General features: G+C 43.2%; 3 protein-coding genes across 5 annotated transcripts in view; 2 read left to right on the top strand and 1 right to left on the bottom strand.

The window, feature by feature from the left end:
* Positions 1-3,299, top strand: part of dnajb5 (DnaJ heat shock protein family (Hsp40) member B5) — a 9,349-nt gene extending 6,050 nt beyond the window's left edge. For both annotated transcript variants that reach the window (XM_035640949.2, XM_035640950.2), the window contains exon 4: positions 1,330-3,299. In XM_035640949.2, the coding sequence (XP_035496842.2) occupies positions 1,330-1,563 (234 nt within the window). In that variant the 3' untranslated portion in view covers positions 1,564-3,299. The remainder of the gene's footprint in view (positions 1-1,329) is intronic.
* Positions 3,300-3,616: 317 nt separating this feature from the next.
* Positions 3,617-7,622, top strand: akr1a1a (aldo-keto reductase family 1, member A1a (aldehyde reductase)). 2 transcript variants are annotated; one of them, XM_035639735.2, is made up of 9 exons: positions 3,617-3,710; positions 4,572-4,684; positions 4,773-4,892; positions 5,423-5,574; positions 5,825-6,020; positions 6,145-6,194; positions 6,293-6,442; positions 6,569-6,728; positions 6,946-7,622. In XM_035639735.2, the coding sequence occupies exons 2-9, from the start codon at positions 4,604-4,606 to the stop codon at positions 7,009-7,011; spliced, it is 975 nt and encodes a 324-aa protein (XP_035495628.2). In that variant the 5' UTR covers positions 3,617-3,710; positions 4,572-4,603; the 3' UTR covers positions 7,012-7,622. The 2 variants fall into 2 exon arrangements, with proteins under 2 accessions (XP_035495628.2, XP_047185081.1); XM_047329125.1 differs by lacking the exon at positions 3,617-3,710 and having other exon boundaries at positions 4,497-4,684.
* LOC118313821 (valosin containing protein) lies at positions 7,620-16,789 on the bottom strand. Its single transcript, XM_035639728.2, has 17 exons — positions 16,635-16,789; positions 14,861-14,972; positions 13,932-14,104; positions 13,710-13,852; positions 13,477-13,607; positions 13,253-13,384; positions 12,648-12,750; positions 12,000-12,133; positions 11,530-11,665; positions 10,613-10,725; positions 10,163-10,327; positions 9,933-10,055; positions 9,624-9,836; positions 9,184-9,492; positions 8,721-8,876; positions 8,472-8,626; positions 7,620-8,197 (listed from the first exon to the last, which is right to left on the bottom strand). Exons 1-17 carry the CDS (start codon positions 16,649-16,651, stop codon positions 8,095-8,097), a joined length of 2,418 nt encoding a protein of 805 aa, XP_035495621.1. The 5' UTR covers positions 16,652-16,789; the 3' UTR covers positions 7,620-8,094.
* Between the last annotated feature and the right edge of the window lie 156 nt (positions 16,790-16,945).

The raw sequence follows: 16,945 nt of genomic DNA, 5'->3' as shown, positions 1-16,945 counted from the left end.
AAGAGTCGTGTTAGTGAATGAAAGTGTTCATAACAAGAGGATGAGCCACTTGTCCCCAATCACAGTCACAGGCTAAATCACCCCGTAGGCAGGACGATGATGTCATGGCTGGAAAACTCTGAAGCAGCTGTTCCGCTTGACTGAACTTCAACCGTCCACGCGTTCATCCCCGTTTGTTAAAAAAAAACACCACCAGAGACGAGACAACCCCCCCCCCCCCCCCCCCACATACCTTTAAAACAAAAATTTTTTTTACTGCTATCTAGCACATGTTAACAAGTAGCTACAATCTTTCGCTGTTATCAATTTTAAGTACATTTTGAGTCATTTTTGCCTCAATAACAGATTAAGAGCTAAATTATATGTAACAATAACAGGGACGTTACAAAACCCTTTGACAAAGGGAATCCCCGTTAAGAATCCCCGTTATCCCTTTGTCTTCTTTTATCCCTGGGTAATTTCATAAGTCGCAAGCTATAATTCAATTTTTCTATCTTTGTTACTTTCTTGACCTCAACTCTTTCACTGCTGAATTATAGGTCGTCCACGGTGGCTCTCCCTCCTTCTCCACACCTCAATGGTTTTTATTCACTGGCCTTATTTTGGGAGATAAACCATTTTGTAACAGTTGCTTAGAAATGCGTTATATAAGAAAGGTTATTCATCGGGATGTTCTGTCCCGGAGTTGTGGAGTGAAATTGTTCTTTCTGTTCAGCGCAAATCTGCTGGGTGATGCTCACTGGACGGAAAAGCCTGTGAAGTTCATCAGGCCTTGTGTTAAGGAGGTGAAGCTTTGGGGGCGCGGGGGGGTCTTTCTCTCCTCGTCCTGCCCGCCCATCTGACAAGCCCTCCAACTATTTACGAGCTCAGCCGATTCCTGCCTTACTTCATTAGCCCCAGCTATGAGGTGGTTGCTAAAATTAGTCCCGTGTGCAATTTGTAGCCCCCTCCAACGGTTACACACAATCACACACACACACACACACACACACACACACACACACACACACACACACACTCTCTCTCACAAAACGGAAAACCTTTCCACTGCCAAGTCATGTTTTCCTGATGTTCCTGTTCCAGCTGCTGTTCTGTAGACTCCACGGTGCTGTAGTCGATAATTATCAGGGACTCCACTTTCTGTATCTTTCTGTCGTGACATAGTCACGAAACACATGATGAACACAAAGGGGGAAAAAACATAGGGATGTGCACTGAGGGAAGAGAAACTAAAGTCCATGGAAACATTAAGTCATCGGAATATTCATGGCTTCGACATTTCATTCCTACTAAAGGTATTAACCCTCTCAATCTCCTCCTCCTCTCCAGGCATTGTGTGGCTGCACTGTTACCATTCCCACGCTGGACAACCGCATCATCTCCCTCCCCTGTCACGACATCATCAAGCCGGGGACGGCGAAGCGAGTCAGGGGGGAAGGCTTGCCATTCCCCAAGAACCCGTTGCAGCGCGGTGACCTCATCGTGGAGTTTTCCGTCCGTTTCCCCGACAGGATCCCCCCCCAGTCCCGAGAGATTATCAGACAACACCTCCCCCATTCATAGGAAGACTCGCCCTCCGACCCCTCCACGAACACGCACTCCAGCCTAAACCCAGAAAAGCAACTTCATCCACTCCTCTCTTATATTTGGATCCTTATTTTAGTCAACCGTCCCATGTCCTGTGGTAATGCACACGGCATTGAAGAGACACGGTGGTCCGCAGGGACTTCACAGTGGGCGGACGGAGGGAGAGTGCCAACACAAATGGAAGTATCAGGATGTGATTATTTGTGTTTGTTTTGTCTTTTGGCCCAAGCACACCGACACACACACACACACACACACACAAGCGCCCAAGTGGTGGAGCGAGTGCTGAGGACGGGCTCAGCACAAGTGTGTCTTTTACCGAAACGTCTTTTTCCTAACAGTTTTTTACAGATCGATCAGTGCTTTTATAAGCTGTCCAACTCTCCGATCCTCGTCTTTTGTGATAGGATGAGATCTTTTTTTTGTAAAAGAAACTTTTTTTTTTCCAGCATTTCCTTTTCCACAGGAGGTTCCAAACAGGATTATTTATTTTGACCTTGAGTGTACAGGCGGCCTCGGTGTGTTCAGTGCCAACCCCAGTTTTACAACAACTCTCCCACTGCCACTTGCTTTTCTCGTGCTTTCAGTCTAATAAAGCGTTGTGCTCCAAGTCTGTCGGCCGTCTTGCTGTCCACTATGATCCGTCTGCCCCACAATCGGTTGTTGTCATCACTCCAACTAATACTAGCATATCTCGGCTGCATTGGAAAATCTGAGAATGACAATCACATGCTGTTACAGCAGTATTAACTCGGACAATACAGTCTGAAAATAATATGGGTGCTTCCCCTTCTGAGCTGCGCGGCCGCTCTGAGCCGAAATGGCATGGCTCGATATCTGAGGAACATTCAGGTGTCTTAGCCCTGTGTCACACCACACATGTGAACACACACGTGCACACAGGTCACACTGTAATATGACAGTGAAATATATACAACCAGCCATGTTAAGTGCACAAACAACAGACGTCTGCCCTAGGCCGTGTTAGACGTGACCATCGGGAGCTGGTGATCTTGGGGGAGAAAACATCAAGTAAGCAATGAAAATCAATCACCGTATGTTACTGTATGTAAGAGAGGACGTGTTTGAAGGAGAGCACTGATACAAGACCGAGGAATTTTGCCAATACATCTGTTAAGTGCCGAACAAGTACAGGTTTGATTTCCCACCCGGCTCCGTTGTGTATATTCTGCTTTTTCTGGTGCTACTGTGAGCAGTGCCAAAAAATGGACCACCATGGAGTCCTCGTTTTGTGATTTGATAACTGCTTCTGTCCTCTGTAACATCTGTACATCTGTTTTTCTCCAAGTAGAAGACCCTGTTTAGGAAGCAGGTTTTGTAATATTGCAGCAGTTCTCTGTCTCAGCTGCAGGGGGCTATGAATGCTCTCTCTTGCTCTTCCGACTGTACTTCATAAGATGTGTATGATTATGGTTAATGCAGATAGGCCCTAGTAGGTCATATACTGTATATCACATATTGGGGAAATGTTTGAATGCAACATGTTGAAAAATGCACTTTTTATGTCATAAGAGATACTGACATGAGATGAGATGATGGTAGAGACTTGAATGACTTGTTTGAGTGTGTGAGCGTCCTGCTTCAACCACACGTGCTGCTGCTGAGAGACTCACTGTCACTGCTTATGTGCATTTGACAATATTTATGATCTTTTCAAAATGGAAACAAATAAACCAAATGTGTGAAGTTGACAGTTTGTGTCATTTGTCATTTGAAGATGTGGATGTGAACCTCAAGTCTCACCTGGATGAAAGTATTTACATACACTTTAGTGTTTAGATCCTATTTATGGCTCAATGTTTACATGAACCATGACAAGCATATCCCTGTGTACACGATCATAACGGAATTAAGGTTTCTGATTCTCTGCATGTGTGTGTGTGTGTGTGTTAGTGTCTGTGAGAGAGAGAGCAAGAGAGGGAGAGAGAGTGTGTTAGTATTGTATGTTGAACTGTGTTATTTTGGTAAGTACAATGGAGTTTGGACTTTTTCCATCAGTCTGAGTTACAGATAAACAAATGATGGCAGACTTTGACCTCGGCCTGTTAACATCCAGAGGAACAGCAGCTGACCACTGGTCCCCCCCACCAGAACGACCCCAGGTAGGAACTGAAGTCTTGACTGAAAAATAAAGACTTTTATTCTCTTGAGGTCTAATCTGTGTTCCATTTACTGACTATGTTAGCGCATTATCCACTTGCACAATCTGTTTTGCCGTTGGGTCAGGAGACAGTCAGGGCAGGTGATGTGTGTTGGGAGGCTGATCATGGGAAACAACTGCAGTGTGCGTGTGCATGTGCGTGTGCATGTGTGTGTGTGTGTATCACACATGTATAAGGATATAGCAGACAATTAGTGAACTGTGGTGTGCCGCAGTAACACCCCACTGTGACTAATGCCTTATAGCTGTATCAGCTATTTCTGGATATAAGACTGGGTTCGCAGAGAGTTTATATTTCCACTGAAGCATCCTTTTCAGCTCAGAGTAAAAAAAATGCAGCGCAGCACATGCAGTGTGGTGGTCAAGTCACGAAACCTGAGTTGAGACTCGTGTCCCCAGTGTTCAAATCCGAATCCAAGAAGAGTAAAGTTTGAGTCCAAGTCAGGTCCCCGTTACCTGAGTCCAAGTCTGGGTCATCGAGGTCGAATTTGATGTAGAATTTGTGAATGAAAAAATGCTTGACACTCGCCTCCTAGCGCAAACTATTACTGAGACTATGCACATTAATCTGCACGTAGGCTGGTGAACACTTGTGCCTTGTTAATAGCTTTTTGCACATGTAGAGTATGTTGTGTGTACACCTGACCCCTGCTGTAGAGCACGAGTTAATGAATTCACATGTGAGTGATAATCAGTAACAGAACATTAGGGCATAGTCATGATGACTGGACAGCCAGCGGGTCCGTTTCCACAGGAAAGGTTCTGCGTGCACACAAAGGCCTCACACACTCCTCTGCCACAGTCTTCCCTCCGTCAGGTCCTCGGAGCTGGAACATGAGCACCTTTGTGACTCTTTCAACCGGGCAGAAGATGCCCGTGGTCGGACTTGGCACGTGGAAGAGTGCTCCAGGACAGGTAGAGCTATGAACACTTGACACACGCTTCGTTCATTGGCATTATCAAAACGTGAATGGAAAGCGTCCTTCCTCCGTGCGTCTCTCAGGTGAAGCAGGCAGTGCTGGCAGCTTTGGACTGCGGGTACAGACACATTGACTGCGCTGCGGCTTACAGCAACGAACGGGAGGTCGGAGAGGCTCTGGCTCTGAGGGTCGGTCCCGGGAGGGTGAGAAACTCTGGTTGCATTGATTTTCACAGTTCATTCTTGACCTTAGCATCGGCGGCCTCAACTCAAGGCCCATTTTACGAAGTTGTTTCGGCTCTTTCAATCATATCACTTCATCAGAAGATTGAATTGTTGTCATGCTACTGTAGAGGTTTCAGCCTGCCATTATTCTGAGCATTTCTAAAACTCATCCTCCATGTCTTCTGCCAAGTTGAGCTTTTTAGTTCATTCTAATCAATAAAAATAGCAGCAGAAAAAAAGATATTGCGACGTTAAATGTCTGAAATAATGCAATATGGCCTAAAGCTCCAGAAAGAACATATTAGAATATTTGAAACTTATTTGAGATGTTTAATGTTGATGGGGGCTCTGACATGTCTACTGAGATTTAGGATTAGCATGAGGGTCGAGGTAAGAAAACCTTATTACTGGATTTCTACTTTGAAACAACTGATAACTTGCGTAGAACTCAGACAGCAGTGAGGGTTTTGTACAGTATCTGTGCTCATCCATTGTACTTTCCCCTCCAGGCTCTGCAACGTGAGGAGGTGTTTGTGACTTCCAAACTGTGGAACACTAAGCACGAGCCAGAGGATGTTGAAGAAGCATGCAGGACCAGCCTGGCCCACCTGGGTCTCACTTACCTGGACCTTTACCTCATGCACTGGCCCATGGCATTTGAGTGAGCAGCTTCTCTCTCTCTCTCTCTCTCTCACACACTCACACACACACACACACACACACACACACACACACACACACACACACACACACACACACACACACACACACACACACACACACACACACACACACACACACACACACACACACACACACACACACACACACACACACACACACACAACACTGATCTACACGTATCCCATCTCAGTCCCTGAAGCAGCCTCTTCTGTGTGTTCGTGCTTCAGGCCGGGAAAGGAGCTGATGCCTCGACGGGAAGATGGGAGTATCTGTTACTCGGACACACACTACAGACACACTTGGGCGGCCATGGAAGGTCTGCTGGATAAAGGTTTGGTCAAGGCTATAGGTCTGTCCAACTTCAATGCCAGGCAGACCGACGACATCATCGGCATGGCCAGACACAAACCTGTGGTCAACCAGGTACAATGGGACTTTCTCATGGGCCAAAATAAATAGATTTAACTAGCTTTTATTTACACTAGTGAACGTGTTTTTGAGAAATACACACAAACAAATGTCAACATTGTGTATCCTTGTACTACAGGTGGAATGCCATCCTTATTTGTCTCAAGCAGCTCTCCTCTCGCACTGCCGGTCTGTGCAATTCTATATATTTTTTCTTTCTCTGAGCTAAATAAAATTAAAATAATGTTCCTGTCGTGTCAGTAGCCATGCTCTTGCCTCTGCCTCAGGTCAGTGGCAGTGTGTGTGACAGCCTACAGTCCTCTGGGCAGCGGGGACAGACCCTGGGCCTCTCCGGACGAGCCAAGTCTGCTGGAGGATCCTCGACTGGGAGCCATCGCCCAGAGATACCACAAAACACCTGCCCAGGTCGTGCTCAGGTCAGGCAGAACAAATCTCCTAGCCACAAACTAAAAGTCTGACACCTTTCACAATTCTGTTGCAACTTTGGATTCATTTTATCTGCACATAAGTGAAACCACCACACGTCGTGTAACAAACCGCAGGTGGCACGTTCAGAGGGGTGTAGTGTGTATTCCTAAAAGCGTGACGCCCGCCAGGATCCAGCAGAACTTGGAGGTGTTTGACTTCTCCCTGACGGAACACGACATGAAGCTGATTGACTCCTTCAACCGAAGCGAGCGCTTCATCGTCCCATCAGTCGAGGTGAGTCACTGATCTTATGACACCTCTCACAAGACTTCACAACTACTGGTTTATGTTTGTCTAGAACAGCCATCTCAGTTCATAATATTTGTTGTTGGGAGAGTCACGATGTCGCGGAAACATCAGCCCATTATTAGACCTCAGTGGACCTCCAATGTACAGATGTTCTGTGAGTTGTCAAGCATCACGCATTATTAATTTTGTATTTCTTCCCCAGCGGGACGGTAAGAAAGTGTGGAGAGATGCAGGCCATCTTCATTTCCCCTTCCATGACTCTTACTGAGTCCACTCCCACAGAATACAATGTTTATGATGATTGTCGTCACACACACACTAAAGAAAACCAGTTAGTTTAAAAATCGAAATCAAACGACCAAATAGTTTTTTTTCTGCTTTTCTTTGAGGTCAGTAATAGTAGACTAAGATTATAACTAAGGAGCATTGTTTATAAATTTTTTTTTCCCAAAGTCAATTATTCAATTGCAATAAAGAATAAAAAGATTGTTCCAACAAGGTTTTTCTTTCTTGGCCAGAGTGACACTGTGTGGTCAGTAACAGAACTACGGCTCCAACCAATTTCAACAGCATTGATCACATGGCGCCTGCATGTTTCACAGAGATAAGACTCAACTGTCATCACCAGAGCAGCACATTACACAGCTAATGAATGAAGAGCTTTTCAGTGTTGGGTAGCATAATAATGCAAAAAAGAAATCAACATTTTATCTTTCCATCCCTGGTCAAGGTACCCTGGTTATCCCAGTGTGACTCCAGCCAAAGAACTTTGTTTTACATCATTTCTGTCTCTCTCCGAGTTTCCTTTCTATCCCTACTGTCCAATAAAAGACAAGACATGTACAACGATTGTGACAATAAAGAAATTCAAAAAACTGACTGATAACTCGTGAATTTTAATTTCAACAACATAACCTTGACAAATTTGTAATACATTAAATGCTACTGTTTATTTAAAAAAAGAGGAAGTCATTAGCAATATGTTTTTTTTTCTTGTCTTTTATAGTCTAGCATAGAATCCCATCACTAAAGCATTCATGTTGGTTGTGATATACTTAGAATGAGGCCACTCAATAAACCCCCACACCCCAAGAGCCCCCCTCCCCATCCCCACAAAAAAAAGGAAGAAAAAAAAATCTGCAGTCACTCACTCACCTTCCATTTTCAACATCCCCTTTACCCTCACCCACATCAAAGCCAGGGCAAACCAAGCGGCTACATGCTTTCTCCAAGGGAAATTATACAAAAAAAAAAAATAAGGAACACATGAAAGAAGCACAAAGTCCTAAAAATGTGGAACCTGGTGAGAATTTGTACAGGTGTGATCCCGGTACTGTTGGGCAGTTTACATTTATCCATAAAGGTCATCGTCGTTGTCTTCGTTGAACACTGGACCAGTGCCAGTTCCTCCTGACTGGCTTGGACCGCTGCCGCCTGGGGTACTGGAGGGAAACCTGAAAGACAGCACAACGTATCCATTTTAATGTGGACATGATCTTTTATATGGCAGTTCCTAATATTTCACACAGGTTATGTCCTTGGCCGTGTGGAGCAAGAACAGTTTTCAATGCTGCAACTGACACAATAAAGCTCTTTAAAGAGACATTAGAACACAATCTTCTTTTTAGAGACGAGATTTGTGTGAAATTGACCATTCAGTTTCCTTCTCATTCTGCTCCAGGGGTATCAATTAATATCAGAATGTCAAGAAAATGTCAGAAAATGTACCTGAAGCTGCCAAAGCCACGGCTCTGCTGCAGTGTCTGGGCAAACATCTCATATTTGCGAATGTCATTGTCACTGACAGAGCGACGAGCAAATCGCATTGCCTCCTCAAAGTGGTCCTTCCTGATCTCTGGCACAGGATCGTCCTCTTCCACCTCCTATGAAAAGATTGTCACGATCAGGAAAATAAAAATAAAAATAAAAAAAGACCAAATGCAGCAGCAGCAGAGCAGTAATGTGAAAAGTACAGACCATAGCTGACGGGTTGGTCTGCCTCTCCCTCTCTCTGCGAATCTCATTCTCGATGCTCTCTCTGATGGCCAGCTTACACGCCCGCTGGCAGATCTCCGTGAGATCAGCTCCAGAGAAGCCATTGGTCATCTTGGCCAGGAAGTCCACGTCCACATCCTATCAAACAAAAAGAAATGTACGGTTTCAATTATGACAGATCTCCTTTTATTCTGATGAATATTCAGAGTATAATAATTGTGACTGTCATACTTCTACAAGGATCTTTTTTTAATTGAATATCTGATATAGGTCGATATCAATTAAAACTAGACTGAATTTATAGGAATTTATGAATAGGAATTTATAGACAACTGTACTCCCTGAGAATTTGTGTACATAAATTAAAGAGTTAAACTTGAAGTAAGTGTAGACAATAATCATCCTACCAAAGAAAAAAAGTTATGAGTAACAGCCGCATCGTCACCTTGCTGATGGGACTCTTGCGGAGGTTTGCCTTCAGGATGCTCATCCGGCTCTTCTCGTCGGGCAGGGGGATGTAGATGAGCTGATCCAGACGACCAGGTCTCAGGATGGCAGGGTCAATGATGTCTGGTCTGTTGGTGGCTCCGATGATGAAGACGTTCTTCTTGCTGGACATTCCGTCCATCTCGGTCAGGATCTGGTTGATGACACGGTCGGCGGCTCCACCACCGTCTCCCACGTTGCCACCGCGGGCCTTGGCTATGGAGTCAAGCTCATCAAAGAAGAGAACGCACGGGGCTGCCTGGCGAGCCTGGACACACAAATCAATATGTTTATTCTCTAGGGTCACATTAGTTGAAAACAGAAGAATGTGGTTGTTTGTCTGATTAAATGTAGATTTAAAGTCCATTCTTCTCTGTAACAACCCAAAACCATTCTTACCTTATCAAAGATCTCTCTGACGTTGGCCTCAGACTCTCCAAACCACATGGTGAGTAGCTCAGGTCCTTTGATGGAGATGAAATTGGCCTGGCACTCGTTGGCAATGGCTTTGGCCAGGAGAGTCTTACCACAACCAGGAGGACCGTAGAACAGCACGCCCTTGGATGGGGTCATTCCAAACTTGAGGAACTTGTCTGGGTGCTCCACAGGGTACTGAATATGAGAAAGGGGGGAAATACACAATTCGTGACAAGATGCTAATTTTACAGTTTGCAATACATCAGTTTTAGACATGGTCTCAGTTCATACCTGCACCAACTCCTGCAGCTCCCTCTTGACATCATCCAGACCTCCGATATCCTCCCAGGAGATGTTGGGCACCTCGACGACCGTCTCCCTCAGTGCTGATGGGTTACTCTGGCTCAGGGCCCACTGCAGAACAAGGTTCAGTGACTTAGTATCCACTCCGAAGATCTTTGTATGAGGTGTGGCAATATCTTAACCTCACCCCAAAGCAATCGCCATATTACAAGTCTTACCTTGAAGTCATCCATGGTGACGGCAAGTGAGTTCATGACCTCCGCATCAATGGTCTCATCCTCAAGGTCAATCAGGTCCATCTTCTTCCTGATGGCCTGCAGGGCAGCCTCAGAGCAGAGGGCAGCTAGATCTGCGCCCACATGTCCATGGGTCTCATTGGCGACCTACATACGAAATGGAGACAAATCAATACATCTTAAAGAGCAACAACATCCACACTCAATGCTTATAACCCTGTAATGAAATAAATCAAAATCAATATATTAATTTATGTAGCTCAACTGCTGGAACCTAAAGCACATGTAATGTGGAATTGCATATGCAGAAAATAGAATTATATACCATTTCCACTGTCACCTTATTTGGGAGTAGTAAGCAATAAAACAATCACATGATCCCCACCTCTCTTTCAAAGAAGAAGTGTGTTGTGAGGTGTCAAGTGTACAGACCTGTTCCAAGTCAACATCATCAGCCAGCTTCATGTTCTTGGTGTGAATCTGAAGAATCTCCAATCTGCCAGTGGCGTCAGGGATGCCAATGTCCACCTCTCTATCAAAACGCCCTGGACACAGAGGAGGTTCAAAACACACACTTAGCGGCTCCAATTGAACAGACTACAAGCAATATATCACACAATATATCACATTTTACGAGTGTCAGCTGCAGGAATGTGTTGCCTGCTGTCTAATGGTGTAGCAACAGACGCCACAACTCAAACTGTAGTTACAAGTTCCAAAAGGAACCATCAACAGATCGCAAAGCCTCAGTATTTGATTCATTTCATGACCCGTTGTCAACACTGTCAGTAACATCCCATCATGAGCATTTAAAACTGCAGCCACAGTGTTGTGAGAAACTGACTCGCTGGTGAACTGCAGAGCTCACTAAATAAACAGCAGCCAGCTCTTTTAATCAGTGCCCTGACGTGATCCAAGGCATGCAAGCAGACAGGAGACATTTCTTCTTAGGTGCACAAGAGCACTGAAGTAATGCTACTGGCTCAAAATTGCATTAAGAAATACAACACAATAAAAAAAATAGCGTGGAGCAATTTAACTGTTTATATCCAGATTGCTTTACAAGTCTTGTCTGCTGTTGACTATGGGTGCACTCTGTGTGACTGTGCAATGATAGGATAAATAAATAAAAGTGAATCAAACACCTATAAGACTAATATCATGGAAAAACATGTTATAGACACAACCCTAATAACTCAGTTTAACATAACCTACAGGAATGATGCCAAAACAAATATGAGACTTTCTCTATTAAATTATTATTTATATAATTTTTTTCTGTACGTGGATGCTTCTTCTACATCTCAGTAACTATAGTCACTGAATACGTGCCAAAAAAGATCACTTACCGAATCTCCTGAGAGCTGGGTCAATACTGTTGGGTCTGTTTGTGGCAGCCATGACAATGACATGAGCTCTCTGCTTCAGGCCGTCCATAAGAGTCAGCAGCTGAGAAACAATGCGCCTCTCCACCTCTCCGTGGGTCTACAAATAACACAACATACATTCACATTTTAAAAACTCTATTTAAGCATCAGTGTCTCGGCTGAATTTGAGTGCTTTGTCTCATGATGGTAATGAAGTTACAAGTACATAGACCATATCAGTGTTCAAAAGATTACTGTTCAAAATCAAAAAAACAGAACATGAAAAGAAATCATAGATAAAAAGGTTTCTACTTTTTGTGGAATTCAACGTTCCAAGATATGGACACTGATAGCCATTCATTCATTCATATAATTTATTTATGAAAATATTCTAACAGATATCGTACTGTTCTATTCAGCTATCCATTTAGTTTCCGTCTCTTCCCGCTCACCTTCTCTCTCTTAGGAGCGATTGCATCAAGCTCATCGATAAAGATGATGGCAGGAGCATTCTTCTCCGCCTCCTCGAAAGCCTTTCTCAGGTTACTCTCGCTCTCTCCTGCCAGCTTGCTCATGATCTCAGGACCTAAAATGGAGAACAGAACGTTTAGATTTCAGAGGAAACCTCACAGCATATACTATATTTAACTATTATGTATGAATCACAAGATTAACCACTATACCATCATAGATAACTCCAGTAATGGAAACGATACTAGTGTGTTTGAGACTTAATCCAAATAAGATAATACACACTGCAAAACGACAACTGTAATAGAATATTAATCATACAACCCTTAATCTAGGAATTTTACAAAGGTTAGCTGAAGAGATGTCTTCTTTTAAAGCCTAACTAAACTTTAAAATTATGAAGATATTGTGTTAAAAAAATACCCTGATCTAAAATGATGAAGACTTAATTTTGTTCCTCGTAGAATATCAAAGCAACCATTGATAGGATTCTGATGAACACAGTACTATATATATACCAAACAGCAACCACAAGGCAATACTGTCAAGGACAATCCCAATACTATCATAGAATTATCCTGACTAGGTACAAGTGTGTATAAAAGATAAATAGAAATAGCTGTTCCCACCATTAATCAGGAAGAAGAAAGCTCCAGTTTCATTGGCCACAGCTCTGGCAATCAAGGTCTTTCCAGTTCCAGGGGGTCCATACAGCAGGATTCCACGTGGGGGCTGAAGGGGGGGACACACCAATTTTTCAAATCAGAACATTTAGAAAGACAATGAATGACAGCCTGATTTTCCCTACACCTTGAGTCGGCTGCCTCAAAGGGGACATTGCACAAAAAGCGAGTCAAATGAAACCAAAAGCAGCAAACACCTTTGAGAGGTATTGGTTTACCTCTTGCTTTACTGTGATTTAACACTTGAAAAGGTCCTGTATATCAATCATACTAAACTTCAAGCATAACAGCATAGATGTACACCTGAAGTGACTCAATAATGTCAGTAAAACAGCAAAATTGGCTAAAGCTAATTAATGTTTGACACTGTTCATTCCTGCATAAGTATGGTCGCAGCGCAACCACTGTTTGCATTTAAATTGAAGATGGGTGAATTTTATTAAAACTAGTATGAGAAAGACTGGCATTTTTATTTACAGAAGTTCACTTTAAATTCCAGTGGAGGCAAAACACTATTTCATGTTCCTAAATGCAAGGTAAGGGTGTAGTACCTTCACTCCAATGGCCTTGAACAGTGCAGGGTGTCTAAGAGGCAGCTCCACCATCTCTTTGATCTGAGCCAACTGCTTCCTCACGCCCCCAATGTCATCATAGCCCACCTCGTTCAGGGACTCCTCTTCATCCTGAATATTTAAACACAATGTTCAAATGTAATGTGGACCAATGTGGTTTATTTCTGGTTAATGTTAACCAATGCACTGTGCCAACTACCCACCTCTCTCCTGATTGGTTCTCCCTCACAATGGATGACTGTATCAGGAGCAACAATGCAGTATGGGGAGGGATCGGTCTCCACCACCTTGAACTCCACAGCACGCATGCCACCTCTGACCAGGAAAATATCCCCTACGCAAGATAAAAGACAACAATGTTAATTTTACCACTAAAAGCGCTAAACGGTGAAAAAATAATGAGATCCTTGTTCTGACAATGGAAATTGATACTCACCTTTGCGGATTGGCCTGTAAGCCTCTAAGAAGTACGGCTTCAGGTAAACCTCAAACAGGTTGCCAGTAATTCCTTCTACTGTGTCGTCTATCGGGAGGACGTGGATCCTCTTTCCGTACTTCACATCAGGACATGGCTGAATGCTGAGGAAGAAATGAGATTTAACAACCACTTCTGTTGGGCTGTGGAAAGAACTTAAGACAAGTGTGTGCTTTTCCCCACCTGATGACATCACCCAGACGGACCCTCAGATTGTTGCGGACCACTCTGTTCATCCGAACCTTCTCATCAGAACAGGTGTCATCGGACAGAACGATGCACACAGTCTCCCTCCTCTTCTTTCCCTTCATCAGCACTGTGTCTCCACGGAAGAGCTGCAGCTCGTCCATCTTGGTCTTATGATTTATACAGAGCAATTTCATCAATCAAAAAGTATAAAATAGGGCTTGCCGGATATGGCAATACATATTGTGTGATATGATTGGAAATTTGTACATAAATTGTTTAATTTTATGATCAATTGTTTATTCTGCAGCAAATCACTTTTTGGTCATTTTTCTCTGGTCATTTGGACAGAGCTGTGTTCTCTTCTGCATGTCCTGATGCAGGCAGGAAATTTGCATGAGGGCAACACAAAAACATGGCACAGAAGCCAACAAGAGGAGAACTCTGCAAACCATGGACTAGGAACTTGTACTACTTCAGAAACGGCTACTTCTGTCACATGGACACAGTTTGGGTACGAAAACGGAACAGAATACCATACTGCAAATTGTGCAACAGACTGGTCCCCATAACACTCAAACACCACTAACTTCTTCCACCTCTTTAAAAATCATGTCAAATAGTGCAGAGTCTACAGATGAGATCCATAAAAGTAGAGTCCTCAAAACAAACACTAAACTCAGACCTTGCAAGAGGCATGTGTCACATGCCACCTGCAAAGAATTACAACGATGAAGAAATGGCCATATTTACATAAGTAACAGTAAGTTTCATTATCTGGATATAAAATGACATCTATTTGGATATGAAATTTTGGTCATATCGCAAAGCCCATGGTTCAAACAATGCTGTTCTATTATAACAAATCCCAGGGTTGTGAATTTGTAATTAAGTCAGCCATGGATAAAAACCCACTCAATGTTTACCTGAGAGAGTGAGACCACACTGTTGTCTTCATTGATGGATTCATCGACAATCAGTCTGTTGGGTCTGTTCTTCTGTTTCAGAATTGCAGTGGATAGATCATCATTTTTGGATCTGCAACGATAGGAAAGGGATAAAAAAAAAAGAGTTTAGTGTCAAATAAAAACATATTGTGCACCTTTGGTTTTGTTTGATACAGCTCCAACAATAACCGCGTTACAAGGTCTACAAATATGAGAAAAAAAATGTATAGAAAAAACAATATCAACCCACTCTCACCATATTCTTTGGCAAATGAATTGGGCAACCTAACCACATCTACCCTGAATTAACCAGGTTTAGTTTCTAGGGAGCACCTACAGGGATATTGTAGAACACACAGAAGGACAGCGACCAGGGGGTCATATGGTGAACTCCTTACCCACTTAAGGTATAGTAATCATTTAAGTCCACAATTAGACAGTTGCAAAAGAGATCAGGCATACCTGATACTCTCATTGTGAGTACTGACACTGATCGTCTTAACTGTATTTTGCCGAATGTAAAAGTATTGTTTGTATTTTGAACTGTTGGGTGTATATGTATTTCTTCTATATTGTGTTTGTACTTTTTATAGAACCAATTCGGGGACAACCATAACAAATAACCTTTATGGTACGAGGCATTAGTTAATTCTAGTAGTATTTTATTGTGAGTACATGTCCCTACATTATTAATTATCACAGCTAAAAACGAAATAATCCAGGATGTATATCTGAATCCCTAAGAACTCACAGGTCATTTACACAATTTGCTAATTACAATGACTGATCGTTACATAAGGAAAGCTTCAAGATCACACCAACACATTTTTATCAATAACCAACCTAGAATTTCTAGAAAATTCAGTGACGGGCTTTGAAGTTTCTCTTTCATGTTAGCATGCTAATAGTAGCCTTTAAGCTAACAGAAGCGAGCCCAGATGACACAGCAAAAGAATTCGGGGAAAAAAACTTTAGTAGCTAGCTAGCAAAAGACAACCGTTATATATAACTGTAAAAGACAACTCTGCGTTGACTATAAATACATCGACTACCAACGCAACTGTCCGTTACATATTATTATTTCACGACTGTTTAGCTAACAGCGAGATATGGCAGAAGTATATTGTCGATCATTTAAAATGCATTGCCAGCCCCGTTAGCCTGCTAGCTTCGGTGCACTGTAGAGTGGCTATGGACCGCTAGCCACGGAGTTAGCCGTCTCAATGACTAGCCTTTTCTTTCGTAGGAGCGTTAGCCCATTACCAACGTCTATGGCACATGCTGAGCACATTTACATGTATTCCGTCCAATTCAACGCCTGGTTTAAAGACACGCTATTAGCCAGAGGATAGACTAAATTGTCGGTGTGACGGTGTATGGCTTTGGCCTTGACAGCGTTGCTAAGCTAGCGTTAGCATTCAAACACGACAGCAATGACTGCGCTTTGTCAAGTCGCTGTCACAGCTGGCTAACTCAACACCGTCAACTGGCCAGCGACAACAGTTAATCGAGATTCTACCCGGGTGTCAGTGGATTTGCAGTATTGGGTATTTCAACAAATGGACAGAAGTGCGGAGGCTGGATGGACTGACCCCATTAGCTACCCAGCTAGCAAACCCGGCGATGTATTAGCAATCGAGCTACCTTGAATAAACTAACGTAATCGGAGCTGACGTTAGCCATTTAAAGGGCATTTGATAATCATTGTTCAGAACAACGCATCTTGGCAAAAATGAAATCTATTTCTACTTACTCCCCTCCCGAGGCCATGGTCGTCCACCTGGAATACTAATAATAAATAAAGAAATTCTAAATGTTTACGAGGCTCAACCGGTTCTCGATTCGCAACGTTCTCCGTGATTTCACACGAAAGAGCAGCCGTTTCCGTGCTTTTCTTTAGTTATACCATGGACTCGATGCATCCTGCACGCTGATTGGCTGGAGGTTGTGCGACAACTTCGTCAACCAATGAACGATTCTGGAATTTGATGTCAACGTGAACATTGGGCAGCGTCAGCCTATCATAAATGATTGGGTTGATCCTATTTTCATCAGCTTTCCTTT

Source organism: Scophthalmus maximus, chromosome 19, assembly GCF_022379125.1.
Source record: "Scophthalmus maximus strain ysfricsl-2021 chromosome 19, ASM2237912v1, whole genome shotgun sequence".
NCBI classification, from domain to species: Eukaryota; Metazoa; Chordata; class Actinopteri; order Pleuronectiformes; family Scophthalmidae; genus Scophthalmus; species Scophthalmus maximus.
Note: the sequence above shows the minus strand (reverse complement) of the source record. Positions and strands in the feature narration are given on the sequence as shown.